This window comes from Biomphalaria glabrata, chromosome 9 (assembly GCF_947242115.1).
Source record: "Biomphalaria glabrata chromosome 9, xgBioGlab47.1, whole genome shotgun sequence".
Classification (NCBI taxonomy): Eukaryota; Metazoa; Mollusca; class Gastropoda; family Planorbidae; genus Biomphalaria; species Biomphalaria glabrata.
This window is the reverse complement of record NC_074719.1, coordinates 15,462,310-15,477,896: the sequence shown is the minus strand read 5'-3', so window position 1 is coordinate 15,477,896 and position 15,587 is coordinate 15,462,310. Positions and strand designations below refer to the sequence as shown.

The following is a 15,587-nucleotide window of genomic DNA, read 5'->3' as shown; positions in this document are numbered from 1 at the left end:
GTTAGGACTCAACTTTTTTTTTTTTTTTGGATAGATTTGATTCTGATCTAGTGTATTCTAATTTTCATATTATTATTTATTTAAATGAACACGACGTTAATTGTTTTTTCGTTGACAATTGTTGACCGTTTTTTTAAGATTCTTGGATAATTCCGCTGCTGTCCTGAGCTAGTCGTGCTCTTAACATCTTGTGTGTAACACAGGGGCATCAATTCTGCATCAGTTTTGGTAACGTTCTTTTGGTATCAAAGAGACTAGTACGTACCATTGAATATTTGGGCATCATTGAAATGGTAGAGCCTTAGGAACGAAAACTAGATTCTGAATGTAGAAACATCCGGGAAAAGTTTTGGACACATCTTTGCTTTTGGGGAACATGATTTGTACAGAAATGTGTCTGTTTTTTTTTTTTTAAATATAACAAAAAGTACTTGTAAAACAAAACATTTTTTTAAAATATGGAGGCATTGTTGGTTTGAGATCAAAGTAAAAGATTAAGTTACGCCTAGTTGAGTGAGTTGAGCGACTGACGAAAAAAAAAAGAGACAAGAAATGTGTCCACGGTATAGGGCAAGCTACAGAGTTGCCCAAATTATGAGAAATGAAGCGTAAAAAAGTGATTTGTAGCAGTGCTGACAGAATTAGTCCTGGTAATAAAAGCAATAAAAACATTGCAAAACGAGTGGACGATATAGGTAAAAATTTCCATTCAAAACTAAATGACAGAGCAGCAGATCTTGAAATGTTTTCTATTCCCACTGAGGATTTTGTTACGACAGATCTGCAAAAGGCGCTGATTGACTTACAAAGCCAGACATCCCTGCTTGAGAAATTTAGAGCGATGCAGGTAATTGATTTCTTCTCCGTGGTGTATGAAGAAACTTTTCATTTTTTCTGAAATTAAGTGTTATGGACGATCACAATGTTTACAAGCACTTCATTGAGTAGACAAACGTTTCACTAATAAAATAGATGAAACTGATCTTACATAATAGCCATACGTGTGTACGTAGGCCAAATAGTGCTACGGGTTTCTAATAAAACTATTTAAAATGGTTTATTCTCTATTTCTTTTTTTGTACCTATTCGATGATGTGGCCCGCGACACGAGTGTCGGAAATTAAACTGGCCTGCCGGCCGAAAATGGTTGGGCATCACTGAGCTAGAACATCTAAGGGACGGAAATGGAGATAGAATTCGCCTCCGCGCTGGGCCTCAAGCTTAAGGGTTGCCTCCACAAACTCAAAAATATATTTTAAAAATTTTTAAACGTGCATTTTACTATGAATTAAGAAACAAGAAACCTTCAGGATCTTTGAGAATAATTTCCGGGTTCTCTCCACTGACAGAAACAGTCACCTCTTTGAGCAGTGTATCCAGGGGGAGGTTGAAGACTTGATTTTTACCTTCATCCTCATTCACAGAAAGTAAATTGACTTTTCTGGCCTGAACGGCCACCCTTACGAAGTTGAGAACCTGGTGAATGAATTAGAAATAACATAGAACTGAGGGAATTTAAATAACTAGGGGGACAAAAAAAAAAAAACGCAACGAACTTATACGAATTTATATTGAGAAATATAGTCTTAATGATAGAAAATATTGAATGTAGTAATGAATTGGGCGGGGGGGGGGGGACTGAGTTGTTAAGTGCTTGGCTTCCCAACCTGTGGCCCTTTGCTCAAATCTCCGTGAAGGCTGGGATTTTGAATTTTGGAATTTTTACAGCGCATCTGAGTCCACCCAACTCTAATAGGTAGGCTACCTGACATTACACCCTGCTCGTTAAAAAACAGATGACCTTATCATCTGCCCAATAGATCGCAAGGTCTGAAAGAGGAACTAAAGTAATGAATTGACCTACATTTTTACAAATTTAGCAGAATGAAAAATGAAATCACAAAAAGGAACTTTTCATCACTTAGAACCAGTGCTTTTTTTATCATGGATACGCACCGGTACGGCGTAACGGCACCTTTTTCAATGTGGGGAAAATTATTTTTTTTTTTGTTTGTATTTTAACGTTTATTATTAATTTATTAGTAGTGGAAAGTTAAGTTCATCACTGAATACCGGCAGCTATTTCTTTACACAAAAAAAAAGCACTGCTTAGAATTATACTTGTAAATCATTGGTCCAATGTAGAGAAGGATTTTATATTTATTAATTTAGTTAATTCGTTTCTTGGTAAATAACAATAATAATAATAATTACAAGAATCCATTCTTACTTGATTCACTTGGGATTTCTGAAGCAAAAACACCTGGCCAGAACTTGTTGCGGCGATTTCTTCGTAAGCCCTATAACCACTGTGAGTGACATTGCCACAATCCCCAGTTAAAACAAATACAACCTTTAAATAGAATTTGGGTTATTAAATAATCAAACATGTCAATAATAATGAAATGTAGATAATCGACATTAAAAAAAAAATGACTGCCTTATGAAAAGGTCTCTACCTGTGACTGCTTTTGCTGTATGAGCGCTAACACTTCTTCAGTGAGATAATAGTCCTTACTTCTAGCATCAGTAAAAACATAAATAAAAGAATAAGGGAGAGATTCTTCCAGCGCCCTTTTGATTGCACCTATACTCATTTCTGGACAGTCACCTGAAAAATTCAATTTACAAAAAAAAAAAGAGTAAAATTTGTGACTTTACTTGAAAAATATAGACAAATGTATCGATAAAACTAGCCTATATATTTTGTTAGATTCTGGCGTCGTTTTTGATAATTAGCAAAAGTTGGTAGAGAAAAGAAAAAAATGCTAGAAAAACTTCTTGCTGATAATGTGAAGCACATGCAGCTACCCCGGGATCACAATAATTTGTTCACAACAACTGCTTAAATGCAAATTCGTTCTCGACAAGTGGTTCAATCCACAAATGGTTCACCAAACAAATGATTCACCGACCATTGGTTCACCAAACAAATGATTCACCGACTATTGGTTTACATACATTTTGTTAAAATATTGGTTATTTCTGTGTAGCTATCCCGTTATAATTGCATTTTATTTTTACACAGTAGATAGTTTTAAAGCTTTAATGTGTTGAATATATAAAACCATAATAAAACACGTTTTTTTTTAAACATAGCCAACTTTTTAATCTACCACTCCACTTCAAAAGCATGGTGGCATAGTTCAGCTATTTAGATCGTGCTTCAAAAAAAATGCGCCAACAGGACAAGCCTGTTTCGAAGTGGTTGTTTGCTTCAGTGCAAGTAGATTCACCATCATCATCATTCCTTTGAGTTCCTCGTGGAACATAGGGCCTCAGCAAAAACAAGCCACTCTCCACGGTCTCTTGCTAGTTTTTTTTATGGCTTCTCAGCTCTTTCCGGTCCTCTTGGCTTCCTCTAGTATACTGGTCTTCCTCTACGTCTTGTTCCCTGGGGGTTCCACTCTAAGGCCTGCCTAGCTCTGTTGCTGGTATCTTTTCTAAGGGTGTGACCAATCCATCCCCACTTCCTCTCTAAGATCTGCACCTCTATATTTTTCTGTCCACTCAACTCCCACAGTTTGTTTTTTTTCTACTTAAATTTGTCGTACCAGTGTATTTTTAGGATATTTCTCAGGCATCTGTTGATGAAGGTCTGTACTTTTTTTGTTGTCGCTTCCATTGTTCTCCATGTTTCAGAACCATACAGTAGGACCGCCTTGACATCAGAGTTAAAGATTCTTATTTTAGTCTTGTTTGAGATGTGCGGAGATTTTCAGGTTGGTTTTAGCCGTGTAAATGTCTGACGCGCTAGATTTATAGTTATACGACGTTTAATGTCTTCATCTGTTCCACCTGATACACTGATTGAAATGACTTTATTTTTTGTGACGATGCTCCGCCACATTGGCAAAGGTTCGAACTTATCTGAGCATCAGCGGTGGATGAGTTGGTAGAAAGACCTTTTTCTTTTGTTCTTAGCCTTCCCCCGATTTCACTGTATCCTCACACTGCGCGACTTTTTCTTGTAAGGTTATATTAAAGATAAAGTGTTTTTTCCCACTGTTCCCAGTAAATATCAATGGCATGAAAGACCGAACAACAGCTGCAATCAACACATTAGACGTGGACATCCTGAATCGCGTTTTGGCAGGAATTTTCATATCAGCTTGATGTCTGTGCCGCCGGTGGTGGCAACAATGAACACTTGTAAAGCATGAAATAAAAACTTAAAGTTATTTTCAACACTAGTATCCAGCTGGGTATTTTTTTAATGGGTTTAGCGCATTCCATTGTTATCACCCTGTATATTGTGCTTAAAAAAACCAACTTGATTTTAAACGACTTACCTCCTCCTTGTACATATAAATTTCTAAGCTCCTCTTGGAATTTTTCTGGATCACTAGTTACTAGAACTGGACCAATGACTGTGTTACAGAAGAAAAGAAACAAAGATTAGAGAGAAAGGATTTCAAACATGCTTATACACGTCATTAAACTGCTTCGATAAGAATCGAAAAAAATAATTTAATGCGCCTTGGTTGTTCTGTACTGTTGTTGTTTATTTATCACTTATACCTTGAAAACTGCCAATATTCACCTTGAAAACAAATAGGGAAACTAAACTCTATAAGTGATGTGACACACACAACGGCTTAACACTTTGCTATATTTACCAAAAAGAGATTATCTGTACTAGTAGGCTAGTAACCCATGTGAATGTGTTTGTAAGTCTGTATGTGAGCAACAAAATCAGCAACAAACAAGCAAATAAATTATGAGAGAAATAAAATGAACTCTCTGACGGGATATTTGTGGCGGCCTAATGGTAGAACGGATTGCAAGTCAGACATTACGTTGTTTGATATCGAAAATGGAAGTATATCCTACAATATTGAGATGTTTAGTTTAAGAGTAGAGTTATTTACCTTAAATAAGCTTCTTTTTTTTTTAAAGTGTTTATATAAATTGCTATTTAGTTTTTTTTCTATCTTGTATCTCTGTAACGCTCTTGTTTAAAAAAAAAGGTAGACATGTGACAATAAAGAAATGATCACTGCCTCTATTCCCTCCCTCCCCCCCCCCTAAATGCACCCGTTAGTTTTCCTTGACCCGATGACTGCTCAGTTCGTCTGCTCTTCCACGAGCTCACGCTTCTAGGTTTACCTCCCCTGTCATCGCTCGGCTGGGCATCCCCATAGTTGTAAGACATTTAAATTACCAGTCTTGAAAGCCAGGGTAGATAAGCCTTTTTAAAAAAAAAAGAGTAATGTTGTCTCCCCTTGCTACTTTTATTATGCATTCAATACAAAGACACGATGAGTATTGATGGTCACACAATAAGGTCCACTTATTCTGAATGACTGAAACATAATAGAGAACACACTGTCACACTCACACACACAGACGGGTGATGGAGAGAGGGAAAAAAACGAGAGAGAGAAAGAGCAGGGAATCCATTTATTTTCAACGACCCCCCATGAACATAAATCCGAATCTTTTAAACTAAGTATTGTTTTACTCCTTGTCATTTTTTTGTTTCAAATCTTCACTTTATAAAGTTTTTAAAAATTTGGAAACTACTTACTAAACAATTGTTTAGCGTCTTTCTCAATAACATTTTTTTTGTTTTACAAAAGTGATGACAATATTTTTAGATGAAAATCTCTGTATTCCGAGTACACTATTTAGTTTAGAAAAGACGCTAAATATGCCTACTATTTACACTGGTAGCCCCTTTAGACCTAGCGATCTATTAGGCAGATGATGTAAAGGTCATCTGTTTCTATGGCCCATGGCTAACGAGGGTGTCACGTGGGCAGCACAACGACCAACCGCCTTTACATTCCCCAACTAATGTCAGGTGTTGGGTGGACAGGGGCGTTCTGGAAATACAAATCCCAGTCTTATCCGAGATTCGAACCCGGGACATCTGGGTTCTGAAATCAAGCACTTTGCCACTCAGACGAGCTTAGATTTAAAAGAAGAACAATCAACACTTTCATTGTTAGGTCACTTTTCACAGCACTCACTAATAGGTTGATCATCAAGAATGAGCAATTAAAATATTTGGGCATGCGCACATAAGTCTACTTATTGTAATTCCATTGTAATCTGAATGTGTTAGTGACAGAGACAAAAAGGAGGCATTATAAAAGTTATAACAAAGGGGAGTAGTTTCACAACTTTCCTTGTTAGCGCCACTGTAACTGGTTATCTAATATAGCTGTTTTTTTCGTTGACCTGTGCGTTTATTGACTAATAGAATGCGTTGAATACACAACGGAGGATAAACCAGACGCTGGATGTCTGGAACCAATGGTCCATGGCCACCAGTGTTTTCGGTACCACCTTCCCCTGAAGTAGCTCTGGTTATCTTTCAAGCTTAAAAGCTCTCGCGGTGGGAGGGAGAGAGAGGGAGGAACACATGGGTGGGGGTGGTGGTGCTTCATAGGTCGCATGGTTGAGATGGTGGTGTAAACACACAAGTTCCTGGCTAGTCGGATCTGCCTCCCCTCACCCCTCTGTCAATGTTTGTAGTACCATTGTTTACCCGGATTGAATTGCTCAGATTAGACATGACCCCCATGTTCCCCAACACGTGGGAATCCTTGCAACTTCAAAAGATCTAATCTGTCATCATTTAAATCTTTACACACATACACACACACACACACACAATAGGAGGTCAGATGTATATGCTCCTGTGAATGGCACACACACACAATCATTTTACTAACGTACCTGCAATAAAAGAAGATAATTACGTCCTACGCGTATTCAAGAGTAGTCGCGCATGAGTTAATTATAAGCTTAAACTCTGCTAAGTCGTTTGTTTTCTTGGCCGATTCAGGCGACCCATTCTATGCTCTAACGGCACTAGGAGAAAAGGAGCATTTGCACGAATTTGTCCTGTCATATTGAATGAGTAATCTAGGGTTGTGTTTTGTATCTATATAGATAGCCAGAAAAATAAATAAATATAGTGTTAACTGTGTGTGATCAGCTGATACATGTGACACAAGCCAGTAATACAGTTTAGCGTGCTATATTGAAGGGCAAGGGACAGTACTGGCATGAACTTTGCACGTGACTATGACCCGGGTTATGGTCATCATATCATAAGCCTGCGTGGACCAGAGACACAGTGTGTGTAAGGCAGTGCAGTTCAAGACAGGACAGCGATTAGACCGGGACTGTTAGTCTGCCATGAAGTCAGTCCTGGTGGAGTCCTGAAGTGAATGTACGAGTCCAGGAAGAGATAGAGTCAGAAGACTTGTTAGTTTAGTACGGTGATGTACAGTATAGCATTTTTAGTGTTGATGTATTGCCAATTGTGTCATATTGGCTGTGTTAATTCAGTTCTTGATGTGTTAGATGTGTTTAGCAGTGTTTACAGAAGGCCTGAATAGGAGAGAACGTAACAATATATTTAGAGAAATTTTGTGGGGGCGAGAGAGAGAGGGAGAACCGAATACAGAAAGTGAGATAGAATGGGAAAAGAGAGCTATAAAAAAGTAGCCAGGTAAGCGGTCAATCTTAATGTAGGAAAAACATATGTCCAGATGAGAAAAAAAGGAACACACATCGACAAAGAGGCAGCTCTGGTCTTGTAAATGTGAAAGCTAGAAGCAAGTGATCGGTTCAAAGAGAAGGAAACTTCTGTTGATGGGCGCAGCAGATGTGGCCAAAAGCGATAGCATGACCAAGCGTGTGTTTTTGTTCCCCCGCCATTTCCGGACACTGTCAAGTCAGCCTGTGACGATGGATCAACTATGTGGCTACCCTACTGACTCTCTACTCAAACTAAACTTTCAATGTTCTTTGAAGTTTGAAGCTTTTCTCATCTTTCTGATTTGCATCTGACTAAATCTAAATCAGACAGCAGCAGGTGTCTTAGCTACGAACAGCCTGCCTCAACTTTTCAAATATGATTTAACGATTCTTATTACCTTATTATAGTGGTCTATTATTCTAAATAAATTTAACTTTATTTATCTAAAGTTTTTATTCTAAAGCATTTACCTCTATTGTTCCTTAATATTTTACTCTATTGTGTTATAAAATCTTTTATTCTGTTGTTATAAAATATTATACTGTATTGTTATAAAACATTTTGCTATATTCATATAAATATATGTTACTATATTGTTATAAAATATTTTGTTCTATCGCTCTTAAATATTTTACTCTTTTTGTTACAAAATATTTACTCTATTTTTTTTTAAATATTTTATTCTAATGTTCTAACATATTTTACTCTTTTTTGTTATAAAATTGTGCTTTTATATCAGAAGACTTCTTTCCCTATTTCCATTAGAGTTACTTAATGATTTTAATGGACAGCATAGTCTAATTAAGCCAAAATAATATTTATTTTAAAATATATTCTGCATGTCTTTCAGTTGCCACACTATTTTGATCTCGGACTAATTTTGTAGGAAATTAGTTAAAGATTTGGTGGCAAAGAAATTCATTCCTTGTTTTTTAAAAAAAACGATCTGATTCTTGCACGTGCGTGACGTCTTAACGGTTGAAGTGTGTGCCACGCGTTGAGTTGGTAAGAAGTTGAAAGCAGATTACATCAGTGAAAAGGTTAATCACATATGCTTCCGGTCCACGGCTGCTGAAACTCCCGTCAGTAGCCTACGTTCCATGAGATTTGGAGTCTGTTGAAGCCTTAGCCAATTAAAAAAAGAAAAAGACTTCTGATTCTCCATAGCAGGCATTGATCTATAAATAGCGCCAAAATGTTAACGTATAAGAAAGAAATATATTTTAAACCCAAATAGGACTAATGGTGAGTAGAAGTCATTGAAGGTGAAGGCCAACACCATGTGACATTTCAGTCCTTTTTCTTTATAAGCTTAAGACTTAAAAGACACAGAGGAACGGAGAAAGACGGTCGATAAATTTTGCCCCAACGGTCCAACAGACTAAGAGAGAGGTAAAAGTAAAATATGAAAAGTATTTCTGATTTACTTCTGCTGCTCAGATCTTGCAGAAAAAAATGTGTATGGAAAGAGAAGTTATTAATTAAACATTTGAATATTTAAAAAAAAAAACTTTATATATATACTCTACACATTCACAAATCAGGTAAAGAAATATTTAAACCTAGAAAACTGGTTTGTTTCTTTCATTTTTTTTACAGAGTCTAGCTCACAGACCTATATATCTAGCTACATTCTAGAATTAAAAAAAAAAAAGTAAAATGTCAAAACATGGAGCGTATCAAAACTATCAGGTGCATCAACTTCCTGTTTGCATATTTTCTGAAAGTTTCTTGAAGTCTACATTTGCATAGCAAAGTTTTAAAAGTTCTTCTAAAGTTTATCATAGATTGAAGTAAAGGAAACAAAAAGTAAAGTTCCCCTTTCAGACCTTGTGATTTATTGGTCATCTGTTTCTGTGGCCCACGGTTAACGAGAGTGTCACGTGGCTAGCACAACGACCAATTCCATTTACTTTCCCCTACTAACGTCCTGATCTCAATCTCCTCCCACTTCCTCTTCCTGTCTCCCCATTCATTTAGTCCATTTTCGTGCGTTGGTGCGCAGCCATAAAGTCACTACAGAACATGGTCATTACAATACTCCGATTAAAAAGCATATATTAGAAGAAAGAAATGGGGTACTTGTAAATTTAATCTTACTTCCTTTAAAAAATATTAAATATGCATATTTTAGTTTTAAAAAGTGTATATGTTTGTGTTTGTAGAAGTTAAGGCCTTTGGAAGACGCACTGTCGTAAATCCGGAGCTGTATTTGCTTATTCCGAGCATTCTACAAGCGTACACCTCTTAATCACATTTTTGCCAGCGGCAAAAAATGCTAAAAAAAATTCTGACCCGTCATAATTCGGATAAATTTTATCTCTTTTGTGGCCCCTTTCTTGTGGATACCCCCGGGGCTTGCCCTCCCTATAATCCGCCTTGGTCATATGTGATCCAGTGTGTAATTTTTTTTTTATAATAGTAAAATAAATTTCAACATAAAAGCAACATAAAATTTGGTTGTTAGAATTAGCATAAAAGCACTTGTTTTTGGATTAAGTTAACTAATTAGATGACAATTAAATAACTTGATGTATTGATAAAACAACTCATGCTAAGGGTAGAACTGCTAGTGCTACTTATTGAGAGCGTGCCACCATAAATCTTGACTAACAGCTTGGCCTGTCTAGTTAGTGAGGGGGCCACCCTGGAAGAGACCGGGGCCCGGCAGGAAACTACCTACTTGAGACCACCGGCTTGTCATAATATTTTCAGCTGGATTAGTCTGTGCGCGAGTGTGTGAAGGCATTAACAGATGATCGCTGTGAGTCGTATGTGAACGTGTGTGTGTGTGTGTGCGTGTTGAGTATAAGAAAGAGAGAGAAAAAAATGTATCCCATTGTGTTTGAGAGTGTAAGTATTGATGTGTGTGTGTGTATTGAGTAGCGTAAGTCAGAGATCACTGTGTGGTACTGATGAAGAGAAGGAAAAAAAAGGAAGGGGGAGGGGTGCACAGGACAAGTTGTGGGTGGTAAGCTGTTAAACAAGTCCTGCACAGAGCTGATGTGAAGCCCAGTGGGTGCACGTGCTCTCTCACACCTGGGTGACCCATGACCTCCCGGGTAACAGTACCTACAAAAGACACCACGTGTTTCATCTTGACATAGTAATAAAAGATTCACTCATTGGTCAGGATGTAGACCCATTAGTGGCACTGTCCATGCCAGATAAAGAAAATGTAAATGTCAACACAACATATTGTAACATTACAATTCCAATTCTTTTCATAGGTACAGTCAGACATAGAGTAGGAGGGGATTTCGAAAATGACTTCAACATCACTTTACTGTTGTGATATCTTAACTTCATTGTTATATCCTCTCTTAATGGACCTCATTCACCAATCGTAAACAAACAACATTTAGCCACGTGGTGCTCTATCTCTTCTATATAATTTACGATCTAATGTTTAATTCATGATGGTTGTCACGTGACAGTTTTTTTTCGTTATTTTCTCAATAAGATCACGTGACTAAATGTTGTTTGTTTATGATTGGTGAATGAGGTCCATTGCTCTGATATATTTAATACATTTTATGTTAAAACACTTGTCACTGTCAGTACATTTTTTTTTTGTTTTATGTATTTAGACGTTCTTTCTAAAATGATTGTCCTTACATCTTAGGCCCTACGTTATTATTATTATTTTTTGGTATACTTATATACTTTACTTTTCATAATGCCGGATATATTGGGCACGCTCTTAATGTCATTATCTAAAAATAGTTGGTATACTTTTGTTTGTAAATATTTTTTCAAAGCTTCTATCAACTCACTCTGTCTGTCTGGTAAAAAGTTTGTACACGTTATTTCTCCCACTCCCCAATCTCGGATTTAGCTGAAATTTCGCACAATTATTTCTTTTACCTGACAACACAAGAATCAATAAAAAACAACAATTAGTTAATTAACTATTGGTAATTACTTATTTTGTTTGGTATCTTGAGCAAGGGGAAGAAATTGTAATTGACTGAAGTGGTGGTATAAGCTGAATTAGTCCCCTTTACAGGTTGTCTTTTGAGTCTTAGTGAACACAACATGTAAAATAGGACGAGACTAGAAAAAATAGATAACTATACAATCTTCCATGTTAATAGGCTCTCCACCAGCAGAGTGGTTTTCGTGTTGGTTTGAGAAGCCTTAGAAGTTCAAATTCAAATCGTTCCTCCTTTTTTATATTTACTTTTATAAATGTTTTTTAATTGTTAGTCTACTTCCTAGATCTATTAAAATTTTAATTACATGACTGATCCAAACTAATTGATACAACTATGTTTAATATAAGCTTTTTTTAAAAAAACATTTTTTATGTTTTCTTGTTTCTGGTCTACTTCTGTACGTCAAGAGTTGTTATCTGAATAAAGACGTTTTCATATGACGTAGTTAAACTATTCGGTTAACACAAAGAGGAATCAACGACCCTTTGACAGAGTCAATGACCATTTGACTATTTTTCTGATTTTGAGCCTTACATTCGTAAATGTTCTTTATCTAACAGCAATACTTGTATACGCGATCGCAATTTGTGAAAACTCTATTAGTGAAGTATTGGTAGTAAGTACTGCACCATTTCGTTTGATAATGTTAAAATTCTAATAATAAAAATCATTTGAATGATAACCTTCATTTATATACGTTGGACCAGTGTTATTCAATGAATCAATGCTATCCAACCAGTGAATGGATTGTCTAAAATTTTAAATCACACAAAGAATACAATGTTTAAAGTGACCAGAGTTTTCTAACCATTCTGGGAATGAATTGTTTAAATCAGTCAGGGATTGGATTGTTTAGAATCGCTAAGCAATGGATAGTTCAAATTAGTAAAAGTGACCAAATTTTTTTTGTCATAAAACAATTTACCTGCAATACCTTTTTTTTAATGATTTTTTCTGAAACGGGTAAAACTGTCACTTCCGCAGGTGTAGCCAAGATGTTACAGAGTGCCGTCTGCTTCCATCTTTCGAAAGACAATCTATTTCATCCCATGATGCCACATTCTTAAATGCATCTATTTAGAACGGACTCGTTCTCGATCATATGGTTTAGAACACAGTCAAACGTCGATGTAATTTTGTTTTTACAAGAGGCTTGCTTTGTTTGAATACTTTAATCCAATTAATTATTAAATATTTCTACACACATACTTATTGGCACAGGGCATGCTTCAAATATATGTAACAAATATATGTAACATTTAGCAACAGAAATCAACATTAAGCAAATTAATTACATGTCAGTTTGACATTATTAAAGCTATAATAATTTAGATCTGCTTTCACTGTCTGTCACTGTATCTCTCTTTCTTTCTCATTTTCCTATATCTAATTATAGACTTTCTTAAATTTCACTCTTGATTCGGCAGGGCCTTTAAATCTTTTCATTCGTTACATTCTATCTTCTTCAATAAGTGCATACAAAAATAAATTCTACGATCATTCTATGTAGGTATAAAAAAAAATGTTTTTTGCGAAATTTCATTAAACCCATCATCAGGGGCGTAACTATGGATTTGGGGGCCCGGGGGGATTGACCTCTTTGGGGGCCCCTTGCATTTTGACATTCGACATATGACATGAGATAATGTACGCAAATATATATAAGCCCAAAATCAAATTGGTTCAGTATATCAGTAAACTTAACAAAAAAATAATCATGAAGACTCTTTTAATGAATAATGCCGTTGTTTATTAGTTAAATAATGCACAAGTGACAAATCTAAATTGATATCGCTTCACGTCGTTCATTATTTGCAGCAAAGACATCTATAACATCAACTACATCGACACTTTCTAGTATTTGTGACTTCACTGACATTAAATCCATGATAAGCCTTTCTTGCGTCATTTTGCTCCTGAGATAGTTTTTGATGAACTTGAGCTTTGAGAATGATCTCTCACATGACGTAATGGAAGTGGCCTGAGTTAGCGGTATTCGGTGGAGGTTGCAAAGTTTGAGCACACGTAATTACCATATGAAGCCTTTTTCCTAAATATGTCTATTGGTGATTGTATTACTGGTTGAAAAGTGCTCGTGCATCAATGACATCCTTGAAAAAGAGATTTTCCATTTATTTCATCATACAAACAGGAAAAGTAGCACAGTTTGTCATAAGCGTGTCTTCATCTAACAGGTGTCTTGGTTCAAGAAGAAGCCCAAAGGTATCCATTTTCTTTCCAGCCTTTGGAATCTGCCCTTCATCTCCATATGAAATCTGTCCAGCACTTCTGTCGCAACACGTTTGAATTGCAGTTCTGTTGACAGTCCTACATTAGAACTCAACTTCCCATCAAGTCTTTTCTTTCTTCTGGTTATTTTGATTACAGGGAATCCATAGTATTCACTATCTTCTTTTGCTTTTTCGATGGATTGGGTTTTTGTCAGTTTCTCATCATTTTGCAGAAAGCATGAAAGGGTACTAATTTCTTTAGCAGCTTCCCGTATATGCAGTCCAGACTTTTGTAGTTTCTTCTGAACTATATTAATTGGGCGCAGGAGCTTTGACCAGAATTCAAGATAGGCAAAACATTCTTAATTTTCCACTGCATGAAGAAGATTCTGTGCTAATATTATATGGTATTAAGTCATTGTTGGTTGTTTATGTTTTGTGCGAAAGCAAAAGCATTCAGAGCATACAAAAGTGGGAAAGATCCATATCTCGTTATGCTCGAGTATAGAAATACTCCGATAAGTAGACTGCCGTATTCACCATCACAACTGCTGACGAGTAGAAGACTCAGGGAATCATTCCAACTGATCCCAAACTATTGAAACCATCGGTAGCTCAAAATGCAGAGACATTACTCAACGAACGACAGATGAAAAGCAAAGTGAAATACGATGCAAAAGCTAGACTACCTAAAGATTATTCTGTCGGAGAGTTCGTCTAGGTCAAACATGCCAGAAAGCAGTTGTCATAAAAAAACATTCAGCACCCAGATCTTAAATCATAAAGACAGACGATGGAAAAACATACAGAAGAAATCAACGCTTTTTGAATAAGAGTTTCGATGAAGACATCTCTGGGTACTATGATACCGATGAAGACAATGAACTGCAAACTATTGGAACAAACGAAACAGACAGTTATAGACCAATGTCTAGAGAACTTATTGTGCCAGTCAAGACAACCAGAAGTGGACGAATTGTTAAAGTTCCTAGTAGACAGGGCCGGCCTTAGGCCTCTGCAGCCTATGCGGTAGCAGTGGGACCCACGCTTTCATAGGCCCCGCGCTAATTCTAAGTATTAAATTAAACCATTATAACGTAAATAAATTAACATGGTTTTCGCGATCTCCTGAATTTCCAGGACCTCCAGGAAATCTAATGAAAAGGCAAAATATGCGATATAGTCCTGAACTTTTTTTGAATTTATTCAGATCTCCTGAAGAATAGACCAAATTGACATTTTGGGGTGCCTATAAATAAAAAGTGGCATTGCGAGCTTTCATTTGATAAAAATTTATTGTAAAGGACGAAAGTAGGCCTATTTTCAAAATAAAAAAAAATAATTTTGACATTATGCTTATCCCTACCCAGACTAGGCCCCGCGCGATCCGTTTCGCATAGGGCCCTGCAAATGCTAGGGCCGGCCCTGCTAGTAGATATCACTCTTAAGAACTTTAAAAGGAAGGGTGTGATAATAACTTCAAAAGGAAGGATGTGCTAATATTATATGATATTACGTCATTGTTTGTTGTTTATGTTTATGAAAGCAAAAGGATTAGATGGAAATAAAAAAGGGAGTTTCCTTTGAATGGAGGAAAGATAAATAGAGGGGTAATAACTCGAGTGTGAAGTTTAATTCTGAAATTATAGACGCCAAACCCGAATAATGGACTATTTTAGCATTGTTAAGAATAACTTTTAGATCTGTTATACTCGATTCTGTAAATTTTGGTTCAAGGTTAAGTAGTGTAGCCACACAATACTCGCCATTTAGATCTATTATTAGTAAAGGTAACAAGATAACTGGAATTCGCTGTATATCATGCAGTTTTATTCGTGGCAACAAAGTTTAAAATGTTAAACTAACTTTAAAAAAAACTTTGATCTCTGTAGGAAAAAATATTTTTAAAATGTCAACAAA

At 36.3% G+C, this 15,587-nt stretch overlaps 1 protein-coding gene across 3 annotated transcripts in view; it reads right to left on the bottom strand.

The window, feature by feature from the left end:
* LOC106065426 (hemicentin-1-like) overlaps positions 1-15,587 on the bottom strand; it is a 93,221-nt gene that overhangs the window by 49,214 nt on the left and 28,420 nt on the right. For all 3 annotated transcript variants that reach the window (XM_056039861.1, XM_056039862.1, XM_056039863.1), the window contains exons 3-6: positions 4,293-4,370; positions 2,460-2,611; positions 2,231-2,353; positions 1,305-1,476 (exon numbers count right to left, since the gene is read on the bottom strand). In XM_056039861.1, the coding sequence (XP_055895836.1) occupies positions 1,305-1,476; positions 2,231-2,353; positions 2,460-2,611; positions 4,293-4,370 (525 nt within the window). The remainder of the gene's footprint in view (positions 1-1,304; positions 1,477-2,230; positions 2,354-2,459; positions 2,612-4,292; positions 4,371-15,587) is intronic.